At 42.1% G+C, this 22711-nt stretch overlaps 1 protein-coding gene across 1 annotated transcript in view; it reads left to right on the forward strand.

Moving 5' to 3' along the window:
- The window catches only part of ATRN (attractin), a 253540-nt gene that overhangs the window by 217719 nt on the left and 13110 nt on the right, over positions 1-22711 (forward strand). The window contains exon 27 of the mRNA XM_037898359.2: positions 12632-12739. Within this exon, the coding sequence (XP_037754287.1) occupies positions 12632-12739 (108 nt within the window). The remainder of the gene's footprint in view (positions 1-12631; positions 12740-22711) is intronic.

Raw genomic sequence — 22711 nt, forward strand, 5'->3', positions numbered from 1 at the left:
ATCATCAGCCATAAACCCTTACACTGCCAAGGAAAGGAGCTCACTCTGAAAGGCGGGAAAGGGTCTCTCTCTCTTCACCCCAAACTGCCTCCACATTAAAAGCTTGAGTATTTCAGGCAGCCTGTGACCAGAGGCATACGAGGATTCCACTCCCCATGAAGCAGCACTGTCATGGGATTACAGAGGGAAAAATTATAAATCCCTTCCCAAATTCAAAATTATCCTGATTTCCTAAGTAAAAGCTCCAGGTGGTACCAGGTTGCTCCTACAGCATTTACTTGGCTGCTAGCCAGCCTGGGGGAACGGGCAAGGCAGCCTGTCAGGCTCCTGGGGACAGCAAACAAGCTATTTTCACAATTGAGATATATGTACCAGGAGCCCATCTCTGTTGTGTGGTCCCCAGATGAGTATCAGTAGTGTACAACCTCCCCTGGGATTAGCCAGGGAAAGAAGTACCACACATGCAAAAAAATAAATAAAATAAAATAAAAACAAAGAAAAAAAGAACCACTACCACCAAAAGAACACAACACAGAAATAAGCCAGCCAACCTACAGAACTTTTCCAAGACAGAATGTCAGTCAATGGCCCGCAAGGAATTTATTAATAAAATATCTTTCCTTTCAAGCATTTGTCATCAGACGTCACTAGTGTGGTGCTCTGCTCTATCCAATGTTGATAACAGTCAGCTGCGTCCGTGTGTTCCCTCTGTGTGCTGCCCCGGCTCTGCGCAGATAGCTGCCACAGCAGACCTTATTTTACCATCCATACACTCATGCCCCTGTCCTTTTAGTCTGCATAGTCCCTTGTATGACTGATAGACAGATTTTATTATCCAATTTTTTAATTTTTTTTACTCCCTTATGGTGGGCCTGGGAATATTAGGCCCGGGACCATGACTGAGGAATGTAGTAGTATGCTTGAGCCTTAGAGGCACTCCTAAATAATTAATATATTCGAATAATATGGATATGGCATATATATTTGTAGCATATATGGGTATATATGTATGTGTACATATGACGCCACCTTATATACAAGCATAACCATGTTTTTCCAGTCTGGTGTTTTGTACTCTGGCCCTTTTACTTTGGTGTCACAGATAGAAACACACTCCTATTAAGGCAATTGCAGTTATCATCTGTATCATCATTAGTAGTAGACTGAGTGTTTTGAAATACTGAGGTAGGCATTGTTATAGTGTGTTCCACAGTATTATGTATATGAGAAGTAAAACAGAAATTTGGAGTAGTGACACTACAAATGAGGCCTTTATTTATAAATGTCTTAGAATCATAGAATATCAGGGATGGAAGGGACCTCAGGAGATCATCTCGTCCAACCCACTGCTCAAAGCAGGACCAATCCCTAGTTTTTGCCCCCGATTCCTAAATGGCCCCCTCAAGGATTGAATTCACAACCCTGGGTTTAGCAGGCCAATGCTCAAACCACTGAGCTATCCCTCCCCCCTTGCTGTCCTTCCCCCCCCTTGTAATTAGTTACTGCACAGTACTGCCCATTTATGTTATAGGTTACCCTTGCTGCGGGTCATCACCTCTTGTAAGCTTTGCTGGGCAGGAAACAGGAACTGCTAGCTTCTCTGTTCCATGGATTGCATTGCTCTGTGATACACCAGTAGTTGATGTAGATCCAGTTGTTTGTATGGATGTTGTTTTTCAGAAAACCTACTGAATGGACAGTAACCAATTTCTCAAGTATTGCTGTGTCAGGATTTAGTATTGGTACCCAGCCACGGAACAGATTGTTTTGAATAACATGTGTCTCTGTTAGGATGCAGTGTTACTGACCTCAAATTGTGACCAGTACTAACAGGGAATTTATATACCTAATTTGTAGTTACCGTATAACAATTTTTTTTAAACCACTTTGTTTCTCTTTGCCTTCATGTTGTTTGCTGCCATTCGTTTGTTGATTTTTACCTGTGTGTTGGTTAAACAGTTTAGCAAGGTTATTCACGTTGTAAGTGTTGTACAGCAATGATACAACAGTACAACGATAATACAGTAGTACAGCGATAATGCAGTTGTTTTTACACAATAAGCAAGTTGAAATTAATTGACAGTTTATTCTGGTCCAGCTAATGATTGTTAACTTAATTGTCCATATGTGGTAGATAGAGTGTATTTGACCAGTCTCCTATTTATAAAGCACTTCATTTTTCTTTTCTCGATTCTTGGGGGTTTTTTTCACTGTATACTGATATTTTCAGGTGTCTTCAGGGTGTGATATTTTCTGGTGTCTTTGGTCTGTGGGATGCAACTTAAACAACTTTTGTTAGTTAACATAGTAAAGTTTTTTGTTTCTTTTTCCTTTTTTGTTTTTGTTTTCAGTCACCCAGACTTAATACAAAGTTTAACTTAGTTTGTTTACAATGTAATAGGGACCAAGTCTTTTATAACTCAAGCTATACTTTTGCAATTGTTGTATAGACATTTATTTTCATTTGAGGTGCATTACTAATATTTTATACTAAATGTAGTGCTTAACTGCTAAAATAAATGCTCACAATCTTCTGTGAGAAGGTGTATTGCTTTTTTCTCCCTGCTGAACATTCTGTGTTAGCAAAAGAGTCAATAACGTAATTTTTACCATGCTTTTTAGAGTTAATTTGCTTGTGATACAAAACAGCAGATTGGAAAAACATGGTTATGCTTGTATATAAGGTGGTGTCATATGTACACATACATATACTGTTTAGAAGCACAAACTTTAACAACCACTGCTTCCCATTAACATAACATAACAAAAGAAAAGCGTATAAAATCAAACCAACTATAAAATTAAACCAAAATAAATTTTAAATACAGGTCCATGCAAATGCTTTGAGGGTATTAAACTTTCATGATGCTTTGTTGTGGTTGGGAGCCAAAGGTGGAAACCTGTTGAAAACGTGGAAACCTGTTGAAATCGTTTGGTTAGCTTTATGCGTAAATTGTTATTTTTAGAATCATAGAATCATAGAATATCAGGGTTGGAAGGGACCCCAGAAGGTCATCTAGTCCAACCCCCTGCTCAAAGCAGGACCAAGTCCCAGTTAAATCATCCCAGCCAGGGCTTTGTCAAGCCTGACCTTAAAAACCTCTAAGGAAGGAGATTCTACCACCTCCCTAGGTAACGCATTCCAGTGTTTCACCACCCTCTTAGTGAAAAATCGGAGAGTCAGGAGGCCAGGGAGGTCCCATCCTCTGTGTGAGCTGGAATTGCCTGGGTCAGACAGAGTGGGGCCAAGCTAAGGAGAAAGCAGGGGCCCAAGCTGAGCTGGGGAGCAGAGCTGTGCCGATCCAGAGGGACTAGAAAAGCAGCCCAGAGAGAGCAGACCCTGGCCTGGGAGCAGAGCTGCAGCCCCAAAGCCAGAGGCACAGCCCAGAGAAAGCAGACGTGCCCTGGGAGGAGAGCTGCAGCAACCAGAAGAGTACCAGTGAGTCTTCTAAACTCAAGCGTGAAGACTGTGGAGTTGCAGCCTGAGGAGGTGATCCCTCAGGTGAAGGTAACGTTTGGGGAGGCGGAGAACAAGTTACCTTTCCTCAGGAAAGATGTGGTGGGAGATTGCTAGTTCCAGTTCAAGCGGCATGCCAAGGGCTAATTCCTGCACAGGTGGCTAACTTAAGGGTGTTGCCAGAGAAGTGTCAAGAAGCCTTTTCAAAGGATGAGGTGACCAATTTCGATGACTGGGTCAAAGGTGTCCATGACAGGCCAAAGACAGCCAACAAAGTTGTTCTCAGTACAACTAAAGACACAGCCCAAAGTAGGAAAAGGACTCATGATCACAAGTCCAGTGGGGCTCTCATCAGACCTGGTGACTGTGTACCAGTTCATAGCCACAGACACCAGAGACGTAATAAAATACAAGACAATTGGGATCCAAATCCCCACACTGTGGTCACCCACAACAATCCTGAACTTCCAGTGTACGCTATCCAGCCTGAACAAGGAGGTCCTGAGAGAGTAGTACATAGGGACCAGCTAAAGCATTGGACTTTTAGTCTTACCAGGGTTTGTAGGAGGCATAGAGCAGCATTTCCCGAGGAGACTAAAACCAATGGGGTAAACCCAAACCCTAACGAGAATTGCCAGGTCCCTCAAACTGACCCAGTATTACCCGAGGATAGGGAAATAGAAAATATGAGTAATGAACCACCAGTTTAAGAAGGTCCCAGAGGGCTAATAAGGGTGTACATCCTGTTCGATTTAGAGATAATTGTTATTGATTCTGTGTAGTGTTTTAATGAATATTGTTATGTATAGTATGAAGAAGTAGATGTGGAATGTTAAATATGTTAAATGTTCTTTTGATAATTGTTAATGGGTTTTTGATATGATATGATGTGGGTATATGTTCTTACTATGGGGCCCAGATGTACTGGTGTGAATATTGTGGCTGTGGCAGAATTTTAGCAACGGGTAATGTAAAGGGATTGTTGCCCCCTTACTAACATTCAGTGGGGGTGTTTTAGTTGCTACCTCCCAGTACTAAAAGGGGCAAGGGTCAATGGGGAATCAGGACCCTGAGACTGCCAGTCCCTAGGAGCAATGGAGAGAGGCCAATGCTCCGGGTCAGCCTGAATGACAGGGTGAGCAGACTAATCGGAGAGTCAGGAGGCCAGGGAGGTCCCATCCTCTGTGTGAGCTGGAATTGCCTGGGTCAGACAGAGTGGGGCCAAGCTAAGGAGAAAGCAGGGGCCCAAGCTGAGCTGGGGAGCAGAGCTGTGCCGATCCAGAGGGACTAGAAAAGCAGCCCAGAGAGAGCAGACCCTGGCCTGGGAGCAGAGCTGCAGCCCCAAAGCCAGAGGCACAGCCCAGAGAAAGCAGACGTGCCCTGGGAGGAGAGCTGCAGCAACCAGAACCAGAGGGGCCAGAAAAGCAGCCCAGGAAGCAGGTCAGTGCTGGGAGCAGAGTCACAGAAGCGGCCTGCAGAGCAGACCTGTCCTGGGAGCAGAGCTGCAGCAACCAGAGCCAGAGGGGCCAGAGAAGCAGCCCAGGGAGCTGGAGGCAGGGCAGCAGCCGTGCTGAGGCAGAGTGGAGCTGGAGCTAAGACAGAGTGGGGCTGGGGCTGGGGCTGGAGCAGGAGCAGTCTGGAGCCGGGTGTCGGGAGCAGCTGGGAAGAGCGAGGTGGGACCCTGGGCAGTGGGCCCAGCACAGGGAGATGCCTTAGCCAGGAGGCTCTGCAGGCCAGACTCGGAGGGGGATTGGTAACCCTGAGAGGGCAGGGGCAACGCTGCAAAGAAGGGCCCTGCCACCTAGAGCCTGAGAGCGTGTGGCCACCACCAGAGCGAGTGTCCAACCCACGGCATCCCTGCAGCACAGACAAGGCCTGAGAAGGAGGCCTCGGACTTACAAGGAACAGACTGTGAACTGCCCTGACGTTCCAGAGACACTGTTCGTGAAGTTCCCTGCCACAGAGCGGGGTGATGTTTCCTTTAACCTTTCCCATTTTGCCTTATTCTTTTTAAAATTAATTGTTGATTAAATAACTTGCATTTGCTTCAAATTGTATATAATGATCAGTGGGTCAGAGAAGTGCCCAGTGCAGACAGAGTACCCTGGAGTGAGGACACCCTAGCCCCTGTCCTAGGTAACCACAGCAGGGTTGGGGGTCGAGCCCCCCCAGGAATCCTGGGCCCAGCCTTGATGGGGTTACGAGGACTCTGCCAGATAGGAGAGTGGAAAGGGAGTCCTCAGGGGCAGAGAGGCCACTGGGTAAAGGAAGTGGGAGCGAGGACCCAGATCCTTTCGCTAGCCCACTTCACCGGGCTAGTGCAGAAGCCAGGAAAGTTCCCCACAATAGTGGGACTATTCCCCCGCTTACACTAGGAGGGTAGTAAGACTTGAGCCAAGAGAGATTAACTCTTAAAGTACAGGCAGCAGCAGCAAGTTTAGAAAACCGATAAAGGATATAAAAGCAAACATACTGGTATGTAAAAATATTTGAGAAAGGAGGTTATATTTTTAGCTGAGTGCGAAGTATGGTTTCAATTTGTTAGTCTCTAAGGTGCCACAAGTATTCCTGTTCTTTTTGCGGATACAGACCCCCAAGCTTTCGTTGCCCAGGAATAAATACATCTTGGGTTATTTTAATAAATCAACCCTGCAACCTAGATAGCCATTTTTCACCGTCTCCTGCAATACTCTGCCATTGCAAGACACTTGAACAGTTTCCCTAAGTTCTCATGCTCTTTCTTCTCAGATCAGTAACACATCAGTATTAACATGGGGTTTCCCCACCACTGGGGTGTCAGTTCACATATATGCAGTTCTGGGAATTACAGCTGCTAGATTTTAAAGAGCCACTGATCTGAAACAGTGTCGTTTCTTCAACATCAACTTGCTATCTTGGGCCCATATGAGGGGCACCCCCCAATTGTTGTACATTCTTGATACCCTCTTCTTCCCACCACATGCTGTCTGCTCAGTTTGTTCCTGTCGGATAGTCTTAGTCTCTTGTTGTACCAAAGCCTTGGGGCTCTGTTTCCATGCCAACTGCTCTGTAATCTCTTTAGCTTGCAATGCTCAGTATGAATTAGACTTGCACATGTTCCACTGATTTAAAAAATGTAATTACATGAATATTGAGTATTGGCCGGTCCAAACTGCAGTGTATATTACATCATATCATGAACTTACAGTACATTTTGACTTAAAGTTTTCATTTAGGGCATAAGTGGTTTAAAACACTCCTGTAGCCCTATCAATTAGGTATTCTATAACAAAAACACTGTTTAAAAGTGATTAAGGTTGGTTGTGTGACTTCCCACAAAGCAAATCACTGAAAGCAAGGCAATTCCAAGTTATGGGACATCTCTTTACCATAACCTAATACCCACATAGCATGTTTCCACTGACAAACTTTGCATTTTCACTCGAATCTTCTTTTCTCTCTCCAGATAAGAACACACACTACACGTGTAAAATCTGTCTCCTTAGCACTGTAACACAAAACCATCACTATAACATCAACCACATTGAGTCATTCAGCAGGGATATATGTGCACAGATTAAGTGTACAAAATGTGTCTCTCTTGGGGAAAAATAAGGTCTTAATTAAGGAATATTTATTTCTAGAACCCATTTTTATAGTGGATCTTATTATTCTTTGTTACATGATTTACTCTATACAAATATGAAAAGCAACCAGTCTTTACATCAGCAGGCTTAATCCGTAAATAGGGCAATATCATTAAAATATGCACACAGGCTGAACTGCCAAACTTCAACTGGTACAGTTTAAGTACGTAGGCTATATTTGTTGGGTTGCCTTTTGAAGGGACAGCCTTATGCTTAGATGAGCTGTCAGTCTGTTTGAAACTGGGAGTGGTTTTCAATCTTAAAATATGACCATACAGTTGTTGACACAGAGCCAGACTTTATTCTGAAATAGATGTCTGTTGTAATAACTGACAATAATAGCCAGCATTTATACAGTATTCCACATATTCAGATTACTCATACTGAGAGGTGCACTCCTTTGTTGAAATGATGGTAGTTGCAGAGCTAAATCCTTGTCCAGTTCTGAAAATGTAGGCAGTAATGTCACTTCAAAGTTGTTTGCATTTTCACAGTGTTGTCGGAATTTTATCCCATAAAGATGCTGTTGATTTCAACAGGTGTGATGAACTTTAGTAAACTAAACTTTCTTCTAAGAGTTAGTTCATTCTTCTTTTGGACATCTTTTTCAGGACAGCTTGTTCTCTGATTTTACAGCCGCTATACAAAGCACTTCATGATAGCTGAAGGGGACAATTATGGGAATGACTACTCAACAATGTGCTTCACACTTGCTTTAGTTTGCGATCTGCTGAGTGTATTTTAAGTATTCTAAAACTCTGGAGGATTAGTAGATCAGTGAGTGGTTCCTTACCACTGCTGGGTTTGCCTGGCAAGTAGTTCAAAAGATCATCATAGGCACAGAAAATCTAATTTCTAGGGTTTCCCTTTAAGTTGTTTGTGGTGATGTCTAGAATCAGTGCTATTATATAGCTTGTTGTTTTTTGCTAATCTTTTAGAAATCAGACCCAGATTTGCTATTTTCTTTTTTAATTTTGTGTTGGCGAAAGGTGCTGGATTGAAATCCTACAAATTGAAGTCCTCTGTCCATAGAAGAGGCATAGTGGTCTGAGCCTCACCACATCATCCTGGGGAGAATTCTGTGCCAAAAAATTAAAAATTCTGCACACAATATTTTAAAATTCTGTATATTTTATTTGTCAAAATAACATAATGTAATAACACCAGTAATTTATTTCAAAATACCTGTCAACAAATATGTCAACAATACACACAACAACAAAAAAGATTCCCACCCACCTACCCCCCGGAGTAGAGAGTTAAAGAAATACCTATGACAACCCAGTTCCACTTGGGGGTACTTGGGGCTGTGTGGGACCCCCAGAGCCCAGATACCTGCACTCCCTTCCCCCCAGAGCCCAGACACTCACACCCGCCCTGGAGCCCAGGCATGGGGTCCCCCCCAAAGCCTAGACATCCACACCACCCTTCCCCCAGAGTCCAGCCATGGACACCCCCAGAGCCCAGAAACCCACACCCCTTTCCCCCCAGTGCCCAGCCATGGGCATCCCAGAGCCCAGACACCTGCACCCTCTTCCCCCCAGAGCCTAGCCATGGGGCATCCCCAGAATCATAGAATCATAGAATATCAGGATTGGAAGGGACCTCAGGAGGTCATCTAGTCCAACTCCCTGCTTAAAGCAGGACCAGTCCCCATCCCAGCCAGGGCTTTGTCAAGCCTGACCTTAAAAACCTCTAGGGAAGGAGATTCCACCACCTCCCTAGGTAATGCATTCCAGTGTTTCACTACCCTCCTAGTGAAAAAGTTTTTCCTAATATCCAACCTATACCTCCCCCACTGCAACTTGAGACCATTACTCCTTGTTCTGTCATCTGCTACCACTGGGAACAATCTAGATCCATCCTCTTTGGAACCCCCTTTCAAGTAGTTGAAAGCAGCTATCAAATCCCCCCTCATTCTTCTCTTCTGCAGACTAAATAATCCCAGTTCCCTCAGCCTCTCCTCATAACTCATATTCTCCAGCCCCCTAATCTTTTTGTTGCCCATCCTTCTTGTAGTGTGCAGCCCAAAACTGGGCACAGTACTCAGATGAGACCTCACCAATGCTGAATGGAGGGGAATGATTACGTCCCTCGATCTGCTGGCAATGCTCCTACTTATACAGCCCAAAATGCCGCTAGCCTTCTTGGCAACAAGGACACACTGTCGACTCATATCCAGCTTCTCATCCACTGTAACCCCTGGGTCCTTTTCTGCAGAACTGCTGCCTAGCCACTCGGTCCCTAGTCTGTAGCAGTGCATGGGATTCTTCCATCCTAAGTGCAGGACTCTGTTCTTGTCCTTGTTGAACCTCATCAGATTTCTTTTGGCCCAATCCTCTAATTTGTCTAGGTCCCTCTGTATCCTATCCCTACCCTCCAGCGTATCTATCCAGAGCCTACACACCCGCACCCCTCTGCCCCCCAGACACCCACACCCCACTCCCCCCAGAGCCCAGCTGTGGGGCAGCACCCGTCCCAGATACCTGCACCCCCAGAGCCTTTAGTCCACCCCAGCTTCTTTACTGTCCAGCCAGGGCACGTGGTGTGGTGTGGTGTGGCCCTGCCCATCCTCACTGTTTGTCAGAGCTGGGTCTCCTGACCCTGGGAGAATGAGGATCAAACCGGGCAGCCAGAACATGCAGCCTCTATCCTTGCGGGCTGGGCATTCTGTTCGCTAAGAGCCGGGCTGTCCAGCGGCCCACAGTGGCGGCCAGAAGCTCAGTAGCCCCAGTTCTGCAGGAAGAACGTGAAATTGTGCACAAATTCTGCATTAAGGAGTACTTGTGGCACCTTAGAGACTAACCAATTTATTTGAGCATAAGCTTTCGTGAGCTACAGCTCACTTCATCGGATGCATTCATGAGTATGCATCCGATGAAGTGAGCTGTAGCTCACGAAAGCTTATGCTCAAATAAATTGGTTAGTCTCTAAGGTGCCACAAGTACTCCTTTTCTTTTTGCAAATACAGACTAACACGGCTGTTACTCTGAAATTCTGCATTGCGCAGTGGTGCAGAATCCCCCCAGGAGTACAGTGTGTCTCAACTCTAGGGATGAGAGGAGAGGTCTTTTAGTCTTCTGTTTAGTGCCCTGGCTGATACTGCCCACAAGAGTGCAAAACCTGATGATGCATATACTGATCCATGGGAACTGCAGTAAAAGAGCTTTTCACATAAAGCACCAAACTGAAACGAGACTAGATAGCAGAGATTGTTGGTCACTACTGACCTTGTCTACATTCACACCAGTGACCTGCAGATGAAAAGCTATGTATCCTATTTCAAATTCACCAAGTCAATGTTTTCGCTCCCCACTTCCTGTCTGTTTGTGGGTGGAAATGGTAGAGTAGAAGAGAGATGGGGAACAAGGATGTTCTTCACCTTGGTCAGCAATGAATGAGTTGAGCAGAAGTCAGCTGGACAAGAGAGGAAGAGGGACAGAAGGAGGTGCTCTGTTTAAAGAAAATACAGAAATTATGGCTCTCAAGGCCTGTCGGCTAACCCTAAATTTGTTCCCTGTGCTGGTATGTTATATCCTTTTCTGCCACCCTGAGACTGTTGTCTTAGGTTGGTTGAGAAAAGGACTCATTTTATTTTGTTCGCAAATTGCGTAACACGTCTTGAGTCCTGTAAATAATAATTAGTTGATCTTTTGACCTACCGATAGTAAAAACATTTAAAAGAGGAGAGGGGAAGTATTTTAACTTGCAATCTTTGTTAACATCTCACTAGTCTAGCTTTTTGAGTATAGAATAAATTTAGTACTTATAGAGTTGTAGTTATTAGTTCTCCAAGACGGTGATAGCTCATCTTGGGAAAGCCCAGAAGAGTTGCACCAAATATTATGGAATAATTTGCTGTGAACAAACTGTATCCAGGAGAATGGAAACCGATTTCAGATCCAAGCAGTCCGTGCTCATTAACCTGGGAAGGCAAGAGGACTCGGGTGAAACAACAAGTACCTGTTCCTGGCAGGCCAGCAGGCGATGACATATCATTCCTATTAACTGAAGATGACGGATTGGCCTAGTAAGCCATTGCATCTGAAACTAACTTGTTATAAAAACAGTACAGCAAGTCAAGACTGACTTACATGGGATTTAAGCCAGGCCTATCAAACCTAGCAAATGGAAATGGTCATGCATTTCAGGTAATGGCTAAACATATTACAAGTATTACAAGCTAGAATGTCAGAACCCTGTTTGCTCCAGGCCAGACCGTGCTGGTAGTGGTGGAGTTAAGGAAATTTCCTTGTAACTGCTGCCATACAAGAGACAACATTGGTTGGGTACGGAAGAGCTCACAGTTGGAAATTATACTTTACTTTATTCCGGACCATAGAGTAACAATATTACTCTGGAGGTAGCTGAACAGACATGAGAAGGCTGGAGGCAGTAAAGATAAGTTCTTCAGAAGATGGCAGTTGTATAGTGGAATGATTTTAAGACAAATTAAGTTAGAAGGAGAGTAGGATGTGAAATCGGGATATGGGATTGGCTGCAATTCAGAAGATTATGATGGTGAGGACATTGCAGAAGACAGGTGATAGGATGCCGGTGAAAATAGTACAAGTACAACCAAAGTCAGTCAGACCTAGAGGCCAACCACCGACTAGATGGTGGGACATCATCTGGAGGGACATGACCAAGCCATGGACGGGAATGAATGGTGATACGTACTGTTCCATATGTCAGCAAAGTTGCTTTGGGATTAGAAGAAGTAGTTATAGTAAGGTGATTGACAGGTAATAGTAATACAAAAGTGAAATACTAAATACTGTAAGTATATAAATCAGGGGGATTTCATTAGTATGCTGATCTTTAAGTGGCTGATTCTATTTGTTTCCAATGTGTCATATCACTGTTCCATTATTTACAGGCAGTGTGCCACATCATTCCCAGTCCTGCTGGAATTGATGTTTGACACCTACATCTCATTACCAATCACTTGATCTGCAGTTAGTGCAAAGGACTTTTAACCACAGGAGCTAAAAAGGATATCTTTCCATACTACTGCTAAACTAAAGTTGGAACTGTAGTCTGCCACTTAGAGACTGCCATTGTATGTTTGAGAGAGAACCATAACACTAAAGCTCAACTTGTAAAGAGAACAATGTGTTTTAGGGGCTTCTAAAGATTTATTCAGGAGCGTGTATTGTATTTGAATAAAACATATTCCTGCAAGCCATACTTGCTGTTCACAGATACATTTGGCACGTTTAGACTAATACACGGGACTGTTTAATGTTAATTTGTGGTATACCAATATGGTAAGTACACTGGCAGCTGTCTGATCTGTGTTGACTTACAAAATTTTCAGAGTGGAGTTACTTAGACCTGTTTATATTTATGCAAGTGGTTTTATTTAGAAATTGTTCTCATCAGGTTCCCTTGTGTCATCTTTATGCCCAGTGAAAGCATCAGGAATTTGTTTTGAAGTGTTTGCATGCTGGAGTCCATATCTTTCCATATTCAGTAAAATCTGTCGAACATTTTTGTATTCTATATGTTGGAACAGTGTATTAATATCTCTGTGTTTATTCACTAGCAACTACTCCGTGAGATGCAACAGATGGCTAGCCGTCCCTTTGCCTCCATCAATGTTGCCTTAGAAACAGACGAAGAGCCGCCTGATCTCATTGGAGGAAGCATAAAGGTTAGAGTTCATGCTGTTGGATGGTCCTACCTGTAATTAATCTTCATGGATGTTTTTTCTCAACTGTGGATAAAGCAGTAATGGAAATCTGCTGCTCACTGGCAACCTGTAGGAAACTATAAGCACTTGAAAGCTTATGTATTGTTTTGACTTCATGTTGTGCCTTCAGGTTATGCATTTCCATCTTTTGGACTACACTGATGTTAATAAAAGTTACACCAATTTTTAGTTTTTATGCTTGTAATGAAGAAGGACACAGCTTAACACAGCAGAACAGTTGGCTGGAAATAGCTGTGGGTGCTGCAAATAGAAGCAGTTCTTGTGAGGTCTCTCCCAAGGAACAGAAGAGTAATTGTCTTTGAATTCTGTGGAGATATAAATGTATTTTTGAAGCAAATAAATGTTCATCACAAAATATGATGCGTACAAAGTAGGAGGAGAGAATTACAAAGCGTCTTCCCCCTAATCTGGAATACTTTTAGATGCAGTATGTTGTAATTGTAGGAATATGCAGAGTTAAAAGGGAAGATGAAGAATTTGAGAGAGATCATGGCTGTGGTAAATTTCTGATGTCAGACCTGTAAACTAGAAAGCACAGCTAAGCTTTCCTGAGTATAATTTGTCTATCTACTGTACACATGCTTAGCCTATAAGTTTATGGCACTCTCACTTAACAGCCTCGGCACAAAATCTTCTTTCCTGCCGTTACAATGATGACAAAAAAAATATTTCTTTCATTTAGAATATATGTGGGGTGTGTATATAAAATATAGCAAAAAAAATGATAAAAGAATGTTAAAGTTGCAAAGTCCAGAATTCAGGTGCCAGGAAATGCCAGAATTAGGATGCCCATACGACTTTCGTTCTGCACCTAATGCATATGAATTGATAGTCTTTAATTACATGTTCATACTATTTTTTCCATAGGACTTCTGCCTCATTCAGGGCACAGGATGGACAGCTCTCCATAAGCGAGGCAGCAGTTCAGTATTACTTTTTAGCCTCACTACTCAATGTGCACCCCCTATCATATTTGCTATATACTGTCCAACTGTTGCATAGAATTTAGAATTAATTTTGTTCATGGAGTTTTCTCAGGTTTGCATTACCATTGCATCTGAGTGGTTCATCAATTTATCTCTGTCTCAGGCAGGGAGGTATGGTCCCTTTTTTTTTGTAAGTAGGAAACTGAGCAATAGAGAAAGTAAGGCCAAAACTTGCAAGAGTATCCACTAACTTGGTAAGTGTTTCAATGATTGGGCAACTAGTTTGAGATACTTGTGGGGCCTGAATTTTTGGAACATCAGCTGTACTTTCATTTGAGTTGTGAGTGCTCAGTACTTTTGAATAGTAAGCCCTAGATACGTCCAACTGGTAGGTAGTTTTTGTAATTTCTAAAAGGATGTTAAATAAATGCCTCTGAGTTAGAATTGATAGAGAGATGAACCAAAAGACAATCTTTCTGTTAAGATATGGTCCACATCTCTGAAAAAGTTTGATACAAGTTTTAACAAGTTAAGAATTACTTAGAAAAGTTAGATGTCTTCGAGTCAAATGGTGAACTATATTTTAGAATAGTAAAGGAACTGTGTGAGGAGATATGAGCCATTAGTGATTATCTTTGAGAACTCGTGGAGGACAGGAGTGATTCCAGAAAATTGAAAAAGGGCAAATATAGTACCTCTCCATGAAAAGGGGAACAAGGACAACCCAGGGAATTATAGATAAGGCTACAATTTAGTCACGGGTATTTTTAGTGTAAGTCATGAACAGGTCACGAGCAATAAACAAAAATTCACAGTCTGTGACCTATCCATGACTTATACTAAAAATATCTCTAACTAAATCTTGGGGGTGGTGCACGTCTGGGGCCAGGGGCACCAGCTGCTGGGGACCACCCAGGGACTGCGGTCGCTCTGAGACTGCTGCCTGGGACCACGGCCACTCCCAGGGGCCACCCGAAAAGTGGCTGGTTTGGCTGACCCAGAGGCCACTACAGCAGCGGCTGGTATGGCTGTCCCTGGGGCCACCTGGGCAGCTGGCCCTGGAGCCAGCCACACCGGCTGCTGCAGAAGTCACAGAGGTCGCGGAAGGCATGGAATCCGTGACTTCCATGACAGACACAGAGCCCTAAATATAGATCAGTCAGCTTAATTTTGGTATCCAGAAAGATAAGGGAGCAAATAATCAAACAATCAATTTGTAAGCATCTAGAGGAAAATAAGGTGATAAATCAAGGACAAATCATGTCAAACCATCCGAATAAACTTCTTTGACATGGCAACAAGCCTTGTGGATGGGCAGGGGAGGCAGTAGATGTGGTATGTCTTGACTTTAGTAAGGCTTTTAGTGCTCTCTCACATGACCTTCTCATAAACTAGAGAAATAGAGCCTGGACAAACGTATTATAAGGTGGGTGTGCACTGTTTGGAAAAGCTAACTCAGAGTAGTTATCAGTGTTTCACAATCAGTCTGGAAGGGCATATCAAGTGGGGTCCCATAGGGGGTCTGCCCTGAGTCCAGTTCTATTCAATATCTTCATAAATGATTTGGATAATGGGATAGAGAGTACATTCATAAAGTGTGCAGACAACACCATGCTGGGAGGAGTTGCAAGCCCTTTTGATGACGGGATTAGAATTCAAAATGACCTTGACAAACAGCAGAAATGGTCTGAAATAGGATGAAATTCAATAATAACAAATGCAAAGTACTACACTTAGGAAGGAATACTACATTGCACAAATTCAAAATGAGAAATGACTGCCTAGGGAGGAGTACAGTCGGAAAGGATCTGGAGGTTATAGTAGATCACAAACTAAATGAGCGTCAATAATGTAATACTTTTGCAAATAAAGCAAACATCATTCTGGGATGTATTAGCAGGGGTCTTGTAATCCAGACATGAGAAGTTATTCTTCCACTCTACTCAGTAGCCATAAGGCCTCGATTGGAGTATTGCATTCAGTTCTGGCAACCATACTTCTGGAAAGATGTGGACAAATTGGAGAAAGTCCAGAAGAAAGCAACAAAAATGATTAAAAGTCTGGAAAACATGACCTATATGAGGAAAGATTGAAAAAAAAGAAGGGTTTTAGTTTGGAGAAGTCTGAGGGGGGATGTGATAACAGTCTTCAAGTACGTAAAAGGTTGTTATAAACACAAGAGCGATAAGTTGTTTTCCTTATCGCCTGAGGACAGGACAAGAAGCAATGGGCTTAAACTGCAGCAAGAGAAAATTAGGTTAGACATAAGGAAAAACTTCTTGATTGTCAGAGTAGTTAAGCGTGGGAACAAATTTCCTAGGGAGTTTGTGGAATCTCCATCATTGGAGGCTTTTAAGAGCAGGTTAGACAAACACCTGTCAAGAATGGTCTAGATAATGCTTCGTCATGCCTCAGTGTAGGGGACTGGACTAGGTGACCTACTGAGGTCCCTCCTTGTCCTTCATTTCTATGATTCTTTAATATCATGCATCCGATGAAGTGGGTTCCAGCCCACGAAAGCTTATGTCCAAATAAATCTGTTCGTCTTTAAGGTGCCACCGGACTCCTTGTTGTTTTTGTGGATACAGACTAACATGGCTACCCTGATACTTTAATATCCTGGATGACCTATTAGGTCTTTTCCATTTTTAGAGTCTGAAGTAGGTGATTACAGAAGGTCTGTATGGAATCAGTTGTCCATATCACACGCGTTATCATAAAAATTGGCACTTTTGTTGTCTCAGCAGAGGCTCCAATGAATGGTTATGGACATTCTTCTCTCCCTGAAAAAAGGTCCCTCCAAATCAAGATCAAAGCATATTGGTGCAGGAAAGCTTGCCTACATGATGCCTGTTTGGTGGCTAAATAAGTTGATTTCAGTCTCTGATAAAGTCAGCCCAGCACTACCATAAATATTATTTTTTAAGGGAAATGCAACAACTGTATTACGTGACAGAGATGTGACATATTGGCTTAGTTCACATAGGTGTACTTTAAAAATATATTACAGTGGCCTTCTTTTTCACCTGCTGTTTTACACTATATGTACAACTCACTTGTTTGTATGTTTCCCTCTTAATCTTGTTAGTCTGGGGAAATAAACTGATAGGATTTACAGAAAAGCCAACTTTCTTTAAAACAAAAATAGTATTGTAAAAACTATGCATACGTTTATCGTTCGTATGAAAACAGGCAGTCTTTGTTAAATTCAAATCAGGGTTAAGAAGTTCAGGCTAGCATGAATTATTAAAATTCTGCTCTGACTTTTCACAGGGTCCATCATCTAAACTAAATTGACATTTACCATGAAAAAATGCCAGTCTTCCTGCAGGCACTTCCCCTTCCCCTCTTTCCATTACTTAGCTTATTTCTAGAAAAACTAATTTAACTGAAAACACCACTCTTGCGGTATTAGCCCAGAACCAGTCGTTGTAGAGCTGTCCTAAACTTTTCTGACTTCATGACAAGTTTATTTGCAGTTAATATCTTCTGTTCAGTTTTTGTTTTCACTTTGGATCTTTCAATATCTGCTCATTTCTTCCTCATCTCTCCTGTTTAGCTTTCTGAACTGACTTTTTTCTGTTCTCTTTATCCTTTCCTTTTGTTTTTTCTTTTTGATTAGAACTACATTAAACGGCTGCCCCTCTGCTGTGAAGGGCTCCATGAATAGTAACACAGGACCTCATTCATTTCCTTCCTCACTTCTACGTGATACCTTCTGTCTGTCTGCCATCTTTTCTTTTCTGATTTGTCAGACCTGGCAAACTCTGACATTCTTACGTGGCCCAGGAATTGAAGGTGAAGGCCAGCTTTTCAAGAGTAAGAGGATAGTTAAGAATCCCAGTCATTTATGTAGGTTGCTGAATTTGACAGTAGTACCAGAGACAGGGAATTAAGGCTAGTGTGTACGAACTTTCTGAAGCATTCCAGTGCAGATTGGATGGTTTGGGGGAGAAATTAAAAAGGTGCAAAGCAAAAATTTAGGCTCTGAGTATTGCAGAAAATATTCCCAGAGAGGTGGTCTAGATTGTTGAATAATACTCCAGTGAAAATGGTGGAAACTACACCTAACAGGTATATTCAGTTTCGAATATGTCGTCTACATGTCCCTTTGGTCAATTTCAGTTTTTCTCCCAGCCCTTTTCCACTTGCACTGGAATTCCCCAAATAATTTGCAAAGGAGAAGCCGCCATCACAGTCCACGCTCCCATTGCTCTTTGGTTGGAAATATTCTTAACTGAAGGGAGTTGCAGGAATCTGAGTTGATGTGGAATGGGCTGATAAGCAACTGGGGAACTGCATTTTTTTGCCTTCTGTTTCCTATTGCCAGAGCAGGGAGGTTGAAAACAGAAATGTTGGGTACGTTGTTGGATCTTAAGTGGTTATCCAGTCGCTCTACCATTCAGCATGCCACCATTGTTGATCCTGTATTTGGCTTACCCTCCCTTGTACACACTTGGCACCAGAACTACAGATTTCTTAGTGCTAATCACAAACACGTGGATTTTTTTCACGTGAATCAGAGATTTTTGGTTCATAACTACTTTATTTGGGGTACAAAAGAGAGTTGAAAAACGGGGCATTTTGTCTACAAGAGGCCTCTTTCCTTTTCCATCATGCATGGCCAACTGGCAGCTTAGCGTCAAGCTAGTTCCATCCTAAGCTAATATTTTCCAGCTGGACATATTAGAACAGTGTTTTCAATTAGTATTTTTCCTAGGGCACATCATAGTAATAGAAAGTAATTTACCTCTAGGGAAACAATTTTATTAGTGTGCAGCTAAGCAACAGATAACTAGCTCCTTTGGGAGTTTTTCCATTCAAAAACCCAGTAGAGCACAAATCTTCTCTTAAATTTGGTTGACCATTACAAGATCTATTGGCCCTTGGCTGCAGCTGTTTGAACTCCCTGAAGCACTGAACATTACAACTTTTATAAGAATATTTAAGACCCTTGGTCATCTAGAACCTGTGCAAATGTTTTAAATTGAGTTACTTGGAGTCAGGCTATTGTTTAGATCTTGTTCTTTGAACTGCTCTAAGATTCTTCTTGCAGTCAGTTGGAAATAGTCTTAAAAATCAGCTTTTCAAACAGAAGTTAGAGAATTTCTTAGAGTGCTGGCATAGATGATCTTTAAGCATCTTAAAGTAGGGAGCCTCATGCAACTAGTACTTACATTCTCAGCAGAGGTAAATATATATACTGTGAAAGTCATCCTAAGCAGCCACCCCAGGGATGAACAAACAGATACCTAGTAAAGTTTCAGAGTAGCAGCCGTGTTAGTCTGTATTCGCAAAAAGAAAAGGAGGACTTGTGGCACCTTAGAGACTAAAAAATTTATTTGAGCATAAGCTTTCGTGAGCTACAGCTCACTTCATCGGATGTAGCTTATGAAAGCTTATGCTCAGATAAATTTGTTGGTCTCTAAGGTGCCACAAGTATACCTAGTAAAGTTTGTCTTTCATAACAGGTCAAACAAAATTGTGCTGGAAACCTTGAGGGAGACTGTAAAGCAGTTTCATAAGACAGTATTGTAAACTGGAGATGGCCGTTCGTGCAGATCTCACTGTATTGTGTTCTGTTTTCCACACTTAGAATCCAGCACTGATAGATGGTTATCCTTTCATCTGTGAACTGGAGGCTATTCATGTCTACATGTAGTCTAAATGGCTAAATGATGGTGGCTTTTGTCAAGAAAACAGTCTGCAGCTCGTTTGGAATGTTAATGTTGTTGAGGTGTGGATGTGCATTTAATTCCACAACATTAGTTTTCATAGGGCCAAAGTTAGTCTCACTGCAAATTCTTAATTGCCCCTTTTTCAAACATCAAGACACCAAGCTTGATTTCTGCTTTAGAAAGAGCCAAAATGTGGCACAAGTGTAGCCTGTGTCAGTCTAGTAATCAATTCATATTGCCCAGGGTAGAAATGCTGTCAACGGGATCAAAAACTGTCTGAAGGTCCCAGCTATTAAAAGGTAGAGATAAACAGTAGTATGTTCAGATGGGTGTGGAGTGTCACTGGGATCTGTGCTCTTTCCACTCTTAACATCTTTATTAGTTATCTAGAAGGTGGTAAACAGCATGCTCAGGACATTCACAGTAACTTGAGAGGAGTTGTGAATATCAACAAGGCCAGGAAGTAGCTAGAACGATTAGACATTTGAACCAAAAAAAGTGAGGTTCAGACTTGGAGAACTGCAAGCTATTGCATTGGGGGGCAAAGAATTTGAAATAAAAAATTGAACATAGACATCACTTCTACAGCCTTGCTGTAACTGCACCCAGAATCTTGTATTCAGTTCTGAGTACTACTGTATTATAACAGGTTTCAAAAAAGAACTAGATAAGTTCATGGAGGAAAGGTCCATCAATGGCTATTAGCCAGGATGGGCAGAGATGGTGTCCCTAGCCTCTGTTTGCCAGAAGCTGGGAATGGGCAACAGGGAATGGATCACTTGATGATAACCTGTTCTGTTTGTTCCCTCTGGGGCACCTGGCATTGGCCACTGTCAGAATATGGACCTTTGGTCTGACCCACTATGGCCGATCTTATGTTCTTATAAAAAAACTGATTCAATGGGATGAGTTCAGAGGAGAGCAACCAAACTTCTCAGAGAGCTTGGCCTGACTTCTGAAAGGATTAAAAGCCAAGTATGTACTGTATAGTTTGACTAAGCAATGTTTGAGAGGGGCACAACTGTCTGTATATATTTAAAGGGGCAGTGAGGAGAGGAATGAAAGGGATATCCCAGAGAGGAATGGGATGAAATTGAGAGGAAAATATAAACTGAACATCAGGAAAAAAAATGTAGTTAGTGAGAGCTGTAGCACTGCAGAATAGTCACTTCAGGGAAGTAATGGGGCTTCCATCACTTGGGACATCTTGTAATGATCCAGTCTAGTTTTTATAGGTACTGTAAAGAAGAATCCTGTCTTAAAGCTTACCTAGAGGGAGGTTATCCCATAAATTCCTAGCATAGTGGTTCTTGAACCTTCGTTTTAAGCAGCTGTGGTGCTGTCCACTTTCAAAGACAGGGTACTGGACTCATTGAACCGTTGGTTTTGACCTAGCGTGTCAGTGCCTATGTTCCTGTGACTTAGATGATTCATTCATAGATTTCAAAGCCACGGGGGGGGGACTGTTATGATCTAGTCTGACCTCCCACATATCACAGGCCATTGCATTTCATTCAGAAGGCATGCTACAACAGGGTTTTAGTTCTAATTTATTACTTGTTCCATTCTTCTGAGAGAGCATCATTTGCCATTTAAAAGATTAATTGCTGATTCGTTAATACTAAAGCACTCAGATTGCACGTAAGTGTGTAACTACGCTGTTTGCTTCTGAAAATATGCACCAACAGTGGAACAGCAAATGTGGTCCACGTAGGCGAACAGATGTCAGGATAGCTACTGTTCTGTTGCAATATAGAGGAAGATGAGAACAAAGAGAGATTTATCAATTTGTGCCTTTTAAATTATATTTGTTGTTGACTCTGCCTATGTTCTCCTGCTTTCTACTTTATAGAAAAGTGTGTGCTATCCGTAATATGTAGTTGCTAGTTTTAAGAACCTAGAGATCGTGTGGACAAGTGAGGTATGTAAAACTGATTAGCTCTCCTAGAATTTAATATACTCTAATAATGTTCTGTACTGTGAAAACAACAAAAGATGCTAAAGCCTTCGCTTAATGAATTATTTCCAGCTAACGTAGGTGTGGGTTTCATTTGACATAATTTGCTGCTTCGAGAAAGCTTTTCCATTCGTATGCAGTAAACATTTGGTAGTGACGCTCTATGATCTGCTGTTTGTCCTGACCGTGTGACTGCAAAGGTTCATTCCTCTACCCCCTGAGTATACATTTTGGTAGGTAAATGGAATGATGGCAAGATTTAACTGTGTCCACATTTTGTAAATGTATAAGATAAGTATTTATAAATAAAATGGAAAGCTGATATTTTCAGTACAACTGACCAGTAATGCAGTTGGAAATGCTTTTACCCTGATTTTAGCTGATGAGGAGGAAGTGGCTCGAGAGAAAGCAAACTCTGTGAAGCTTTGAGTAAAAGGGTCTTTTTAAACTCTTCTTTCCTTTTGGCAGAAATGAGTACATTTTCTGATTGAAACACTAATAACACCAACAGCTTCTGAAAACTGTTGGAGGGGACCTATTTGCATTCCTTTGTGCACAGAAGTTGTTTTAAGTGTCTTGTGTCTGAGATCATCCGACTGCTGTTTCATCTTTTTTATGTGCACCTTTGATTATAAAAAGCAACCTAGTATTGAAATTAATAGCATAACTACCCTCTGGTACATGTGAAATCAAGGTGAACTTTTCAACATTTGCCATATGCATATTGGCCATATTGTATGCTGTGGCTTTGTCTTACACTACCCGTAGGGCAGCACGGGAGAATTTCAAGATCAATGCGATTGTTACCTTATTTGTGAGAACGTTATGGGGCCAGAAGGTTTTGTAATTTAACATTGCCTGGGAACACTGCAAGTTCTCCTGACAGTAATCTTTCCCTTCATGTAGACCTTGCATTAAATGCTTGCTGGATTGACGCTACTTGCATTAAAAGTGGGGTGGTTATTTATTAAATGTAGCTGGGTATAACTCCCCATTGATCTTTCTGCTGTTCATTTGTGGCCATTTGCATTTCTGATACAAGATACTGATGAATCAGTGTCTCATGCCCATATGTTGACTCTGCTAGGGCTAGCCCAGAAGGCTTGAGCACCTTTTTAAAAAAATTATATTCTTAAACTCCAGACATAGAAACCCAATATTGAAATGGGCTGAACAATTCAAGAAGAAAGATTGATTTACTGTGGGCCAGCTTCTAGTTAAATATCAGGGCCAAGGTTTCAAAGATGAATATGAATTTTTAATCTAGAATTGTGCACTTCAAATAATTACAAGAAGTTAATTCGTCTCTGCATGAGAAAGCACAGGAAATACTCTGGGAATGTGATTTTTT

This window comes from Chelonia mydas, chromosome 4 (genome assembly GCF_015237465.2).
Source record: "Chelonia mydas isolate rCheMyd1 chromosome 4, rCheMyd1.pri.v2, whole genome shotgun sequence".
Taxonomy (NCBI): domain Eukaryota; kingdom Metazoa; phylum Chordata; order Testudines; family Cheloniidae; genus Chelonia; species Chelonia mydas.